Here is a 14,111-nt window from a genome sequence, read left to right as displayed (position 1 = left end):
ATTTGGCCTACAAAACAATAAGGTTTGTGAAATAAGTATTACTTTCCTTTATCACATTCATGGAAACCAAAGATAATATTCCTATATGTAAACTAAATTAAAAATCTGCCTTCACATTCTTTCACCGCGGTGACTGAAGCTCTGCACAAGACTTTTGGCCAGCGGAGAAATTAAAATGGTCATGCCCAACTGAGTCTGGTTCTCTCAAGGTTTTTTTTTCTTCACTCTCATCAGGCGAAGTTTTTTTTTTCTCTCTCCGCTGTCGCCACTGGCTCGCATGGTTCAGGATTGGTAGAGCTACGCATTGATGAATTTGCTCTTCAGTGTTTGAACTCTCAGTAATGATTTTAAATCACACTGAACTGAGCTAAACTGAACTGAACTGAACTTAAACACTAAAAACTGAACTACACTGTTCCAGTTACTATGACCATTTATGTGAAGCTGCTTTGACACAATCTACATTGTAAAAGCGCTATACAAATGAAGCTGAATTGAATTGAATTGAACATAATATTGTATAAAATCAAGAAGATCACATCAAACTATCATTGAATGAGGGCAATTCCTAAATAAATGAACAGAAGTTTCAGGATTCACTAGCATAAAGAACAGTCGGTGTTAATGTCATTCTTAATTTTTTTAAGTTTACACTTGTCTGGAGAACATCTAGGTATCAGACTGACTGACCCTTCTATTTCCTTACTATCATACCATGGCCTTTTACGTATATCAAGTAATACTGTCCGTATGCGCAGTGTGTTTTCTCCACCGTTAGATGTCGCCGTCTATCCTGCTTCAGCTCATCGGCTTCTGACACGGAGCAACTTTTTCCGGTTGGACTCTGGAGACGTGGCTCTGTTTCTTCAATATTACGAGTGGAGCTATATGCTACTGTTAAACCAGAGCGGAAGTCACCATTCTGACACTTTCGGTTTTTGAACCAACTGGACAGTGTCCGTGTCCACTGACGGGTCCTCGGTAAAAGGGAACAGAAATGGTAAGAGTGTTTGTTTTGTGTGTTTAGCAGAATGAAGCTAACAGCTAGCGTTTTAGCTAATCACTCATACAGTCCAAAACTGTCTTCTTGTCCGTGTCACTTACTAAAGAGTGTCTAGTTCATCTGTTTGCGTTTTAAAAAATATCACAGAAATAGGGAAATTTGTTAATGGCTAGATTTTGATATCTGATACTGCTAGCCAGCTAAAGGTTAGCCAGCTAATTAGATTGGCATCAGGATTAATTATAAATTAAATAATGAAAGTAAATCGGTTTTGATATGACTAAATATTGATATAATAAACTGCTTTTATTTTTTACAATGTTATTTAATTATTTCCATATTGCAAGTTTTTGCAGATTACATGTTGTAGCTAGCTGACTTTGACAATTCAATTGCTGACCTGTGGCTCTTACAAAATTAACTCTTTTTCATTATTTACTTAATAATTTTAATAAGGTAACGTTAAGTTATATAATACTGTAATATTATAATAGAATGCAATATTAAAAATGTAAATATTAATGTAATAATGATTTCCATTCATTTTCTACACCACTCAGATAGTTTTATAGTTTATTTGAATTTGTTTAGTCTACGTGAATTTGGTAGCTATATTTAAAAAAAAAAAAAAATATATATATATATATATATATATATATATATATATATATATATATATATATATATATATATATATATATTTTACAGTGTAACAATTTATGAATAATTTTTATTGATGTTTGTTAACAATTTAAAAAATTTTATTAATTGCCCCAGCAGGCACAGGACGTCAACATGTCAGATTGATGTTGTACCCCAATGTTGTGGGAATGTTGTGTTTTGTTTAGAAACGAAAATCAAGTTGACGTTAGAACCCATATTTACAATGATTTATGCAATTCTACGGTACAAATGTGTTTTTGTATTTGACACATCTTACAGTAAAACATACATTTTTGCATTTTTCTCTCTTAAATCTTTATTTTTTATATGCTGTTACAGTAAAATATCATTATATACATTGAATTTCAGTTTTAGTAATTTTATTAAGCTTATTTTTGGAAGTATTTCTGTTAGTGATTACTTAAACATAATTTTATATTATGTCTCTGATTTGCTTATGTTTTGCTATACATTGGACCTGTTATGTAATTTTGTTTTGCATGGAGTTTGAACATAAATATGTCACAACAGCACAGTGCTTCAAAACATGCTGATATATTTTTTTCTGTTTGCTTTCATTTTAGTCCAGATTCAATATATAATATAAATGTGATTTCTTAGCTGTTTATGCTCGCGTGACTGTTTATCTGAATTTTTTGTTTGTGACAATCTTGTCTAAGCTTAATAAGGGCTTGGCTATATTTTTGTGATAACATAATATCATGTTTCAAATCATTCTATATCGATAATTATTGAATTTTTTTTAGCAATACATTTAGGAATATTAGGATTTTTTTTTATTTAATCATCTTATTTTAATTTACCAACAATGCTAGGGCAAATACTTTTAATAGTCAAAAACAAAAATATTTAAAATATCAGATCTTTTTATATTAAAATAATATTAAAACAATAAAAAATAACAACAAAATAAGTCTTAAAGAGAATATTAAACTTGATGAATAAAATGTTATTAAGTGTGTGCAATGCTAAAGATACATCAACATCTGTAAGGTGTGAATAATATTGATACAGTAAACCTCAAACTCTGTAAACAAACAAATTATGTTAAGAAAATTTGCGCTTTTGAGTAAAAGAACTAACCGTTACTATACTAATACATAATACAACATTACAAATTTTGAAGATGAATGGCAATTAATAAAAAAATGCAGATGGGGAGCTAGGGGCTGGGATGCACAAGAAAAGAAACCAAAAAGCCACTCTGGCGACATCCTTGCATCCTTTTATTATTTTTTATGTTTTTACGATCTCCTCACTTTCGATATTCTGACTTGGAAGTGTGATGATATCCTTCACTGTTTACAATGAGCTTTGCGCTTACTCTCCCCTGGCGTCTCTCACACTTAGGAGACCATCAACCGTTTTCTCAGAGGATGACAAACGGACAAACCATTGCTTCAGCTCCGATGCAAGTTTATGGAGAAAAGTAAAAAGCACTGGAGTGTTTGGGTGCACTGTGTTTGTCTGAGCTAATTAGTCTGCTGTTATTATAAATGTGTATATGCCGTACAAAGTGTGAAGCAGATTGGTCAGTTCTACTTCCATGAATTGCGGTGCGCTGGTGACATTTGGAAAAGTTCTGATATTTTTAACTATGGGCGCCTGGGAAATGCGTGCATCACTTGTGTGCTGCTTGCACAACATGTCGCTCCCATACACACATTATGCAAGTCACCCACCTCCATTGGAAATGACAAATTTACACCCTAAGCTTATTGGCATTGCTTCCAAGTTGGGTGCTCAGCTGCCACTTTTTAACAAAACTATAGCCTTCATACCCAATTTTTTTTTAATCTATTGACAATGGTGTTTGGTCAAAAAATATCAATACCGATTTTATTGCCCAGCCCTATGCTCAATAAGACACAAAAGAAAACTTAATAGTCATATATTAAATGCACTGTCTGACAGCTGTATTTCCTATTCAGCCCTGTTGGATTTTTAATATCAGTCAAATGTTTGCAGGTGCTCTTGGCAGCAGCGGTGTGTACTAAGGCGGGGAAAGCCATAGTGTCACGCCAGTTTGTAGAGATGACGCGAACCCGTGTCGAAGGCCTGCTAGCTGCCTTTCCCAAACTGATGAACACAGGCAAGCAGCACACTTTTGTGGAAACAGACAGTGTGCGCTACGTCTACCAGCCTCTGGAGAAACTCTATATGGTTCTGATCACTACAAAAAACAGCAACATTTTGGAGGATTTGGAGACGCTAAGACTTTTCTCCAGAGTGGTAAAGCTTTCTTTTTCATTCCTTCTATTTTTAAACTTTTTGGATGTTTCTTAAATAAGTGTTTGGGTTAAGATTTTGATGTATATTGAATAAGTGATTGTATATATTTTTTCTCAGATCCCTGAATATTGCAGAGTGTTGGAGGAAAGTGAGATCTCGGAGCACTGTTTTGATCTCATATTTGCATTTGATGAGATTGTAGCTCTCGGCTACCGGGAAAACGTCAATCTAGCCCAGATTCGCACTTTTACCGAAATGGACTCGCATGAAGAAAAAGTCTTCAGAGCTGTCAGAGAGGTCCGACATTATCTGAAATTTTATGAAACTTCAAAGCAAAATTATGCTCTTCTTTCAAAATCAATAGAGCCGACTGTAATTTTCTTGTTTTTCTATCAATGTTCCATTAACAGACCCAAGAAAGAGAGGCAAAGGCTGAAATGAAGCGCAAAGCCAAAGAGCTGCAGCGAGCAAGACAAGACGCTGAACGTGCTGGAAAGAAATCACCAGGATTTGGAGGTTTTGGAAGTTCTGGAATGAGCAGCATCACGTCAGCCACCATCATCACAGATACAATAGAACCGGAGAAACCCAAAGTGGCTCCTGCTTCAGTCAGGTATGAGCGTTTGAACTTGATCACATCTAAATACATAATCGTGCAAAAGGTAATTCATCCCTCACTGAATTCCTGTAGGCCAAGTGGATCCAGTAAAGCACTGAAGCTGGGTGCCAAAGGGAAAGAGGTGGATTTCTTTGTGGACAAGCTGAAGTCAGAAGGAGAAAATATTGTCACGACCAGTGCAGGAAGAAAAGCGTCAGAGGCATCTAAAGTTCTTCAGCCTCCAGTGAATATGGAAAGGTATTGCTTACTGATTTCCACAGTCACATTATACTCCTCATAATATGTTATTTGTTTTCCACATTCAGTCAATCAGCTTTTACTGTAAATCCATCTATAATGTAAAATAATAATACATAATATAATGTAAAATAATAATAAAATAATTGTTTATTTTCTTTTTTATGTATTTTTTAAATCAGTGCTGTTCTTTTCAACTTCGTTTATTAAATTTTCTTGGAAAAAAATTAACACTTATTTTTAGATTGTATTTTTATACCATAATGGCAATATTTTAGGCTTATGGTAGTTTATAAACTCTGTTTCAAAGTGTACATCTGAGGGTGGAGGAGAAGATCTCTCTAACCTGTGGTCGTGATGGTGGACTACAAAACATGGAGGTTCTGGGCATGATAACTCTGAAAGTGGCAGATGAAAAAAATGGCCGCATCATCATAGTCGTCAACAACAATGACAAAAAAGGAGCCCAATTACAGGTGCGTGAGGCACAACATTAAGGCTCAATTCTATTTTTGTACCCCTTCCCCTTGGCCCTTGAAACAGAGTGTGAAGGAGAAGGGCTTCAAAATTTACCCCAAAGAATTGGGACCGCACCTGCACACATAATCATATGTCATCGCCATCTTTTGATATGAGATCAGACGATGGTAACTGCTGTAGTTATTCCAATTGCTTTATATAGGCATATATTAAGTTATAATGATGATATAATGTGGCTAGGGCTGGGCGAATTTTTATTTTTTTCCATTAATTCGAATTTGTGTTTTAAGACAATTTAATTTTGAATTAAATCGAGAAATCACAAATTTTTTTATTTATTTATTTTTATAAAAAAAACATTAGATACATTATAATTGCACCAATGCGCTTTAGTTCACTCTCTGTATTACCTTACTGCCTGTCTGGGTTTCAACCATGGTAGTGACAGACTGAACACAGAGACTGGACAGCCTAATTTAACCCAATGCATGAAATTGTGGGCATGCATCGCAGAGCTGCTGCAAATACAACAACGCTACTCCACCACTGTCTGACGAGGGTATTTACATTCAGACTAATGCAACTAGTAAAATCCTACATAACTTCACGCTTTACTAAGTCATGTCTTTGTGGATTTTATAAGAAATATTCCCTTATCAAGTCGATAAACTCGATCTCTCAACATGTACAAAGGACGTAAAAACCTGCCATGTGAAAAATCGCGTATCTTAGTTTGAACCGCGCTTATCGGCTTTAATCAGGCTGGCTTCTGTAAAGATCAGACAGCCTATACAGTTCACACAATCTCAATAAACACCATGTAAATGTATAAATATTTCGATATATATTGTTAATGGAATATTAATAACGATATGAACATTGGCTCTGATTGCATTTACAGATATCCTACAAATAAACAAACACTCTTGTAGGCTGATTTATTATTGATTTTATTTTTTTTAACATTAACCGCATAATAATCAAGTGCAAAATAGAAGAGATGCACTTTGGAAAAAGTGCTTGCTGCGGTTGCCGCGATGGATGCTTGTTTCTCTGCAGTTGGCTTGTCAATGGTGGGGCATTGCTAAACCACTTTTGTTTTAATAAAAAATAAGATTATTTGTTAAAAAACGTTGAGATGATTGTCGCGTGATTTTTCTTATGAGAGTATGCGATGCATAATTATGGCTATTGCATAATTATGGCTATATGGCTATTGATCATTAATCAATAATAAAATCAAAAATACAGTGAAGATGCTTTAGGCACAGTTTAAACATAACAGATTGAATAACTCATTTCTAATAACGGATTTCTTTTATCTTTTCTATGATGACAGTACATTATATTTTACTAGATGTTTTTCAAGATACTCATCTTAAAGTGACATTCCAAGGCTTAAGTAGGGTAAATAAGCAAGTCATTGTATAACAGTAGTTTCTTCTGCAGAAAATCAAACATAAATATTGCTTAAAGGGGCTAATAATATCGAGCTATTAAAATAGGTTTCAAAATATTCAAACCTGCTTTTATTCTAGCTAAAATGAAACAAATAAGCCTTTCTCCAGAAGAAAAAAGTATTATAGGAAATACTGTAAAAAAAACATCATTTGGGAAATATTTATAAATAAAAATAAATTCACAGAAGGGCGAATAATTTTGACTTCAACTGATAATCGGTTTGAATAATCGTGATTACAATTATGACCAAAATAATAGTGATTATGATTTTTCCCATAATCGAGCAGCCCTACCACCTATAGTTAAACATCAAGTAGCCGACATATTGATTACCTAACCAGCGGATTAAGGACAGGACTCATGAATATGAAAGAATCGCACATAACAGGGTTTTATGCGTCCCCAAGATGCAATGGCAAGAGAATGATTCCATAAGGTAACGTACACTGCACACACTTTGTATAATGTGTGAAGTTGTGGACGCATAAGCGCAAGGATATCTAGTACTTTAAATGTCCATGCTTAATCTTTAATAGATAAGGTCTGGATTCACAGGGTAATCACCAATGTGTGTAATGTTTTAGGCTTGGAACAGCCTTCTGGTAAAAGATTTTTGTGTTCATCCTTGCTACAAGCAAAAAAAACAAAAAAATCAACAAATAAACTTCATTGAAACAATTTATGTATGGCATGGCCATTAAAAATACAGTGTTCCTTAACCAGATGGTTTTTCTAGTTTCTCATAAAGAGAATGTTACTTCAGTCATGTTATTGTAATGTTTTAAGTTGACTAGTTACACAATAAAAAAAAGAAAAATCAAAATCGTGAATCGGTCAAACTTTAAAAAAAAAAAAATCTTGATTTTTTTTTTTTTTTTTTTTTTTTTGCCATATCGCCAAGCCCTAAATGTGGCAATAAGATCATAACTATACTGTACATTTACACAGTGGCCATATTCATCAATGTAAACACAAATAACAACATTTACATTATAGCAGACCCTTTAAAAAGGTCATTCTCAGCCACAAGACTTTTCTGACAGAGTATTCGAGTGTCATCGAGTGACAGAATGTTGTGGGACTGTTCTACAGGAGTCATTATTAGCGATTCTAGATAGCGAAATTTATCGTTTTTTGTTTTAGCGCTTTCTTTTAAAGCATGATGGTAAAACACGAATGCGGTTATGAATGTATCAAAACATGTGCTTGTTTGTAGTAAAAATTCATGAAGTTGACTAAAATACGAGTTTGTTGATCTCCTTACTTTTGGGTGCAGCTATCCTGCTGGTGTGGCTGGTGTATTCTGGGAAATTTTTACTTACCCTTTGGTTTTGAGTGTGGTCCTAATTAAATCTCCGTTTAAAGGGGCATCTACCCCTTCCCCTTAGCCCTTCGACTTTAAACTAAAGAGAATTGAGACACCTGTACCCCTCATTTTGCATGTTCATGTGAAGGGGTAAGGGGAAGGCCTAACGGGTGGAATTGGAATTGGGCCTAAATGTTATAATTTTGAGATTTAATTTCAAGGGCAAGCTGTTTACAATCAGCTATTAAAAGGCAGTCTATTAGTTTGGATGTTTAAAAATGTTTTTTTTTTCCTCATTTATTCTTCAGACTCACCCTCATGTTGATAAAAAGCTTTTCACCAACGAATCTTTGATTGGTCTGAAGAACCAAGAGAAATCCTTCCCTCTCAACAGTGATTTGGGGGTCCTAAAATGGAGATTACAGAGCACAGATGAATCTCTCATTCCTTTAACCAGTGAGTCATTGTTTTTTTCTGCAAAAATTGTTGATTGATTAAAGTTATTGATGTTTAGGAATTTGTAAAAAAGCACTTTTAGAAATATTAATCATACATTGATTCAATGTTGTTCTCTCAGTCAACTGTTGGCCATCAGAGAGTGGAAGTGGAAGCGGCTGTGATGTCAACATTGAGTATGAGCTTCAGGACGAAGGGCTTGAACTTAATGATGTTGTCATCACTATTCCTGTGCCGTAAGTGCCTTTTCCGTTTCCAATGAATGCTTTATTTTATATTTATGTATTTCTTTAAACATTTTGGCAGTGTTGTGGTCTGTGTGCAAAATTTTTCAAAAAGGCAAAGGAAAATGTTTAGGTGTTAGCTCATAGTTTATCTTTAAAACATTGATTTAAAGTAACCCTTCACGTTTTTGGAAATGGGCTTGTTTTACAAAGTTTAAGAGTTGACTTTAGCTATTTTTTAACATTTTATTCAGCCAATCTCCTGGTCTGGCGGAGCATTTATATTGTGTTTTAACTTAGCATAAATAATTGAATCGGAAATAGACCAGCATTGCTCGTTTCTCAGTCATGGTCCTCTCTTGTGCACGTTTGTTCTCTCGTGCGTCTGTTGCATTCTCTCTGCTTTCCCTTCACTTTTGGCCAGTGTTCTTCAGTTTTGTCCAAAAATCATGCATCCTAGTCCTCCAAGGCACAAGAGAATTTTACATTAAATACCTTTAAGTAGACTACAGCCTTTGCAAGACTATCAGCTATGTAAAACTGAGTTTTCGTGGCATGGAAGTAGCCTACCAGTCATCTTCATCGTTTCAAAAAAGTAAAGTGCATTTGTTTAAACTGTTTGCTAACTTTGGGACATTTGCAACTAGATCAGTATAGTTGCAACTTGTGAGCATCACATGGCGCAGTCACCTCATGATGCAAAGTGATGATTATTTAAATATTGCTACCTGAGATTATCTTAAATTAAACTGTGCAAATAGAGTGAGACAAAATCAGCAGACAGCAGCAGTTTTTTTTTTTTTTCAGTGGATGCTAAAAACTTTACATTTGTGCACTGACTAAGCAGTGAACGTTACCTGTCCTTCTACATCCGTTTCAAAAATAAATATTTGTTGTTTATTTATTATTTATATTTTTGATATTTCAACAAATTCTGCTGCTTAATCTAATTGTCATGTTTTTATACTAATTTATTTAATGTTTATTTAATGATTTAATGTGAATATCATAGGAGTACAACATTTGCTTTGCTTATTGTTTATTTATATTTTGGTTATTTAGAGAAGTATTAAATATTAGAATATATTATATATAGACATTTTAAATATTAGTTTAAAATGTCAAAATTAAAGATTATTAAACTTGATGTATGTCTTTTTGTATATTTAAAGTACAGATTTATACATGAATAATTCCCGAATTTGCAGTTTTAAAATGTTATAAGCAAAACATCAAATTAAAGTTTTTATTTCTTTTTTTTTTTAATCTCATTAATTTAAAAAAGTAATCATTCCTGCGATCCATTATCAAAATAGTCGTAGTTGCAGCCCTACTCTTATTTAACATACCAGAATTAAACCATTAGTTTCTGATATTTGATAAATTTATATTTTTTTCTATTTAAAGCTTCAACAAGGAAACTGGTGCAGCAGCAAAATTCCTTGATTATTACACCAGAATGAGAGTGTAGTTCTTAGCCATACCAGCCTAGAACAGGGCTATTTAATTAGTTGCTATTTAATTGTCATGGGGGCCAGTTCATAAAAAGCATCCCAATTAAGGGGGCGGAGAGAAGTGATGACACAACAGCAATATAAGTGCCCATATGCTTTATTTTTGCTCCTTAAGACACCCATGTTGGCAATTTCTACATTAAAACGTTAAAAATGTTGTATTTTGAAGCACAGCAAAATCAGTGTATTGCTCAAGAAGGCTTCTTGTACATTCAAACACTTATATGTTATGTTTTAAACTGCTTAACAAATAAAGATACAACACTTATATATTTTGGTTGTACAATTATATAGTCTGCAGAATAATCATGGTTTCACGGTCATCTTGATTATTATGCATTTATTAAATTCAAAACACTACTAGTTAAGAAGGTCACAAGAAAACTGCTTATATTTTAAAGTGTTGTTTATTGCTGCTCAGTAACCAAATACAGCCCATAATATTAATAAAAAACAAACAATAGTCCATTTCTCTCTTTGGACTTAAAAATAAATAAAGTTTTAGACCTAAACATGAGTGATAATTTTACAATGAAAATAAATGACAAAACAATGAATAAATAAATAAAAAATTTGAATAAATAAAGTATTTGTCTATTTAAGAATTTAAATGAACTGTTGTTACTATCTGCGTTCATGCATACATAGTCATTTTAATAATTTAATAAATTGTCTGATGTATCTTTTGTTAACATTCCACTGACAGCCACGCACCACTCTACAGCGTGAGATCATTTTTACTCTGTGCACCTGGAGGTCCCCGCACATCTCTATTGGAAAAATAAACTTGCATGCAGAAAAGACGCAATATGTGAATGGCCTGCTGCTATAGTTAATCCATTGTGCGTACGTATTAGCTTCGGTATAAGCTCAGAATTTTAAACTAGCACACAGTTGGCATAAGTTTGTTTAGTTGCAGCAGTTTTGTTCTGTGCAACAAAAATGCAGCATTGAGAAGCATGTATGATTAATTAACCATAATGAATTTAGGCATGGTTAATAGTGAAATCAGCTAATCACTGCATCCCTATCAGCGATGTCAGTGCATTGTACAAAAACCTTCTCTACAAGCATATCCAATTGTTTTCGGTTGACTGCACCACTTGCTTACTTTCACTTGACTTGTTGACAAGAGAAAAAAGAAGCACGGTTTGCTTTTTATTATGCCACTAGGCAATGATTGGATTAGCTGGGTATTGGTCGAGAGTGTTGCTGTGGATATTAATATAATTTTAATAATTATAAATATTGTGATATTCAAGATTTGTAAAGTAATACAGCTCTGAATAACCCAAAACAGCAACCACAAGTCTCTCCGTCATCTTCAAAAGTCTCTATTGTTGTTGTGACAACACAAACACTGCTGTCACCTCAACAGAAACCCCGCCTCTGCTTTCCTCTGATTGGAGAATGAAATAGACGTGACTGACGTAATGCTCCTTTTCCGCTCAGAGTTGAACTGCGAGCACACAGCACACAAGGGCAAAAACGCAAGGCGCAGCAGGCGGTTGAAACGCGAGGCGCGCATAAGCGGTGCACAAAACACTTGCGGCTGTAACATAGCTAATTTTCCATCGCTAATTTTACATCGGTCTGAGTAAATGACGTAATTAATAGTAGAGTCAAGCTTTAAATAGGAAAATTATCTAAACTTTATTGAAATTGTTTGAGTGAGATACTAATGGTCTGCTCAGATTCAATGATTTTTGCTATGCAAAGCAAAAAGTGCGGTCGACAGACCTAGAGATCAGCTAAACGGATTCAAAAAAGGTAAAAGTCAACTGTTACAACTCTAGGCTTGTAAAAAAGGCTTGTTTAAAGTTGTAAAATCTTCAGTCTATTTCCGTAAAAATGAGTGTTCAACAAACTCTGGCTGCATTGATTACACAGGTCAGGTGTAGGAGCTCCAGTGGTTGGTGATCTGGATGGACAGTATAACCATGACAGCAGGAAAAACATCCTGGAATGGTCACTTCCTGTAATCGACGAGAAGAACAAGAGTGGCAGCCTGGAGTTCAGCATAGATGGCAAACCCAATGACTTCTTCCCAATCAACGTCTCTTTTGTCTCCAAACGCAACTTTTGTGACATTCAGGCAAGTTGAGCATCAAACACGACAACAAAAATGAATCCCAGAAAAAAAAATATGACTTCACATCTATCTTTTGTCCACAGGTTGCAAAGGTAACATATGTAGAAGGAGGTAGCCCAGTCAAATTCTCCTCAGAGACGTCATTTGTTGTGGATAAGTATGAGATCCTGTAACTGTTTCTTGGTGGAAGATCCTTTTAACCAGCGCAGTGGATCAGAGAGCGAGCTGTATGTTAACGGGAACACTCTCTGACATGGGCTGCAGTTCTTCTGTGTTTCTGTTTGTCTTGAAGGAAAAAATAATCTACCTTTATATAAACTGGACCTTTTAGCTGCACAGTACTACAGTACAGTCAGCTACACCTGACAGGAAAGTCAAATACAGCACTGCACCCGAAGATATCATGGGAAACTCAGTGTCATCCTACAGCAGATGTATTATAAGCCCATAACAACCTTCCTGACCCTGAGTAGAATAAATTGGGACATGTACACACGTGTTGCATGGGTTTTGTATAGAATCGCAACCTTATTGGCTTTTTTTTGGTTCCTATACTACATGATCTGCATTTATCTTGGCAGTTTGGTTTTATTTCTAATAATGAGTTAAAAGAATAAATGGTGGTGTTGTGTAATATGGAAGCAGACCTAATATTGTAGTACCAAATGAATGTGTGGGTGGTTAAATCAGCTGTGCTTCTGCAATAAGAACTGACGCTGCATTAAATATGCAGTCCAAATTCATCCCTCATCTGCTGTTGGTGAATATGAGCATAATTGTCTACATCAACAAAAAGCACAAACGCTATTTGCCTTTTAGCATCTTCCCCCCATTTTGTTTGTATTCAGTTATATTTATGTAATCATTTGTTTAGATTAACAGAATCTAAACGGGATGATTTTTCATTCTGTTGTTTTGTAAGTAATGTTACACGTAATCTCTTTAAATGTTTCCTGCTTTTTATTCATTGCAGCATTTATTTGGCTAAACAGGAAAATATATTATCTCCGGCTTCCCAGATGTTATTAAGAATGGATTTATTATTATTTTTTTTTGTATTTCCATAACATAAAATATGTTTATCAGCGCACACTCAAAGATGATTGCGAAATGCCAAGGGGAGGCTTACGACATTCCATTCTGCTGTAAGATACTTATGAATACCTTTAATCAATAATAAAATCACATTTAAATTCAGATTTACTTCCTGAGCCCTTCTTGCTTTTATATTACATTTTTTGGAATACAGTAGTTGTATTGTACTGTATGTGGGTCACAGATAAAAGGAATCCTCAACATCAAAAGACTAAAATGTAACCGATTCAATACTTCAGAATGCGCCCAGTGTTTTTTATTTTTTACCAAATAATAATGACTGTCATACATGTTTACTGTTTTATAGATGTTAATTAACCTGTCATTTATTGTGGCTTAGCTTTTTAAAACATCAATTTTTTAAAAGGCTATTTAAATGCCACAGTACAGCCTCAAATTACTTATTTTCATGTTTATACTTCATTTAACATGTAATAACAGTTTAAATTACACTCACCGGCGACTTCATTAGATACTGCTTGTTAGCACAAAATTCTAATCAGCCAATCACTTGCATGGTTTCTGCTACATTCATTCTTCCATGGCGGGGCACCACGCTAAAATTGATCCCACCACGGCTACATTACAGCTTTTCATTCAAAATGTTGTTTTATTTTGTTTTGTTTTTTTTATAGCGGGTGATATTCGCACCAAAAATTATTAAAAGGTAAGTGAATTATAACAGCGAAAACTTTTCTGTAACTGTAG

General features: G+C 34.4%; 1 protein-coding gene across 1 annotated transcript; it reads left to right on the top strand.

Moving 5' to 3' along the window:
• The first annotated feature begins 896 nt into the window (after positions 1 to 896).
• arcn1b (archain 1b) lies at positions 897 to 13,505 on the top strand. The gene is given in 10 exon segments (NM_201993.1): positions 897 to 1,000; positions 3,656 to 3,919; positions 4,037 to 4,216; positions 4,330 to 4,532; positions 4,611 to 4,775; positions 5,086 to 5,251; positions 8,331 to 8,478; positions 8,600 to 8,714; positions 12,107 to 12,311; positions 12,392 to 13,505. Coding segments are annotated over 10 exon segments (1,539 nt in total). The 5' UTR covers positions 897 to 997; the 3' UTR covers positions 12,482 to 13,505.
• The last annotated feature ends 606 nt before the right edge of the window (positions 13,506 to 14,111 follow it).

Source organism: Danio rerio, chromosome 15 (assembly GCF_049306965.1).
Source record: "Danio rerio strain Tuebingen ecotype United States chromosome 15, GRCz12tu, whole genome shotgun sequence".
NCBI classification, from domain to species: Eukaryota; Metazoa; Chordata; class Actinopteri; order Cypriniformes; family Danionidae; genus Danio; species Danio rerio.
The sequence above is the reverse complement of the archived record's forward strand: the minus strand, read 5'-3'. Positions and strand labels throughout refer to the sequence as shown.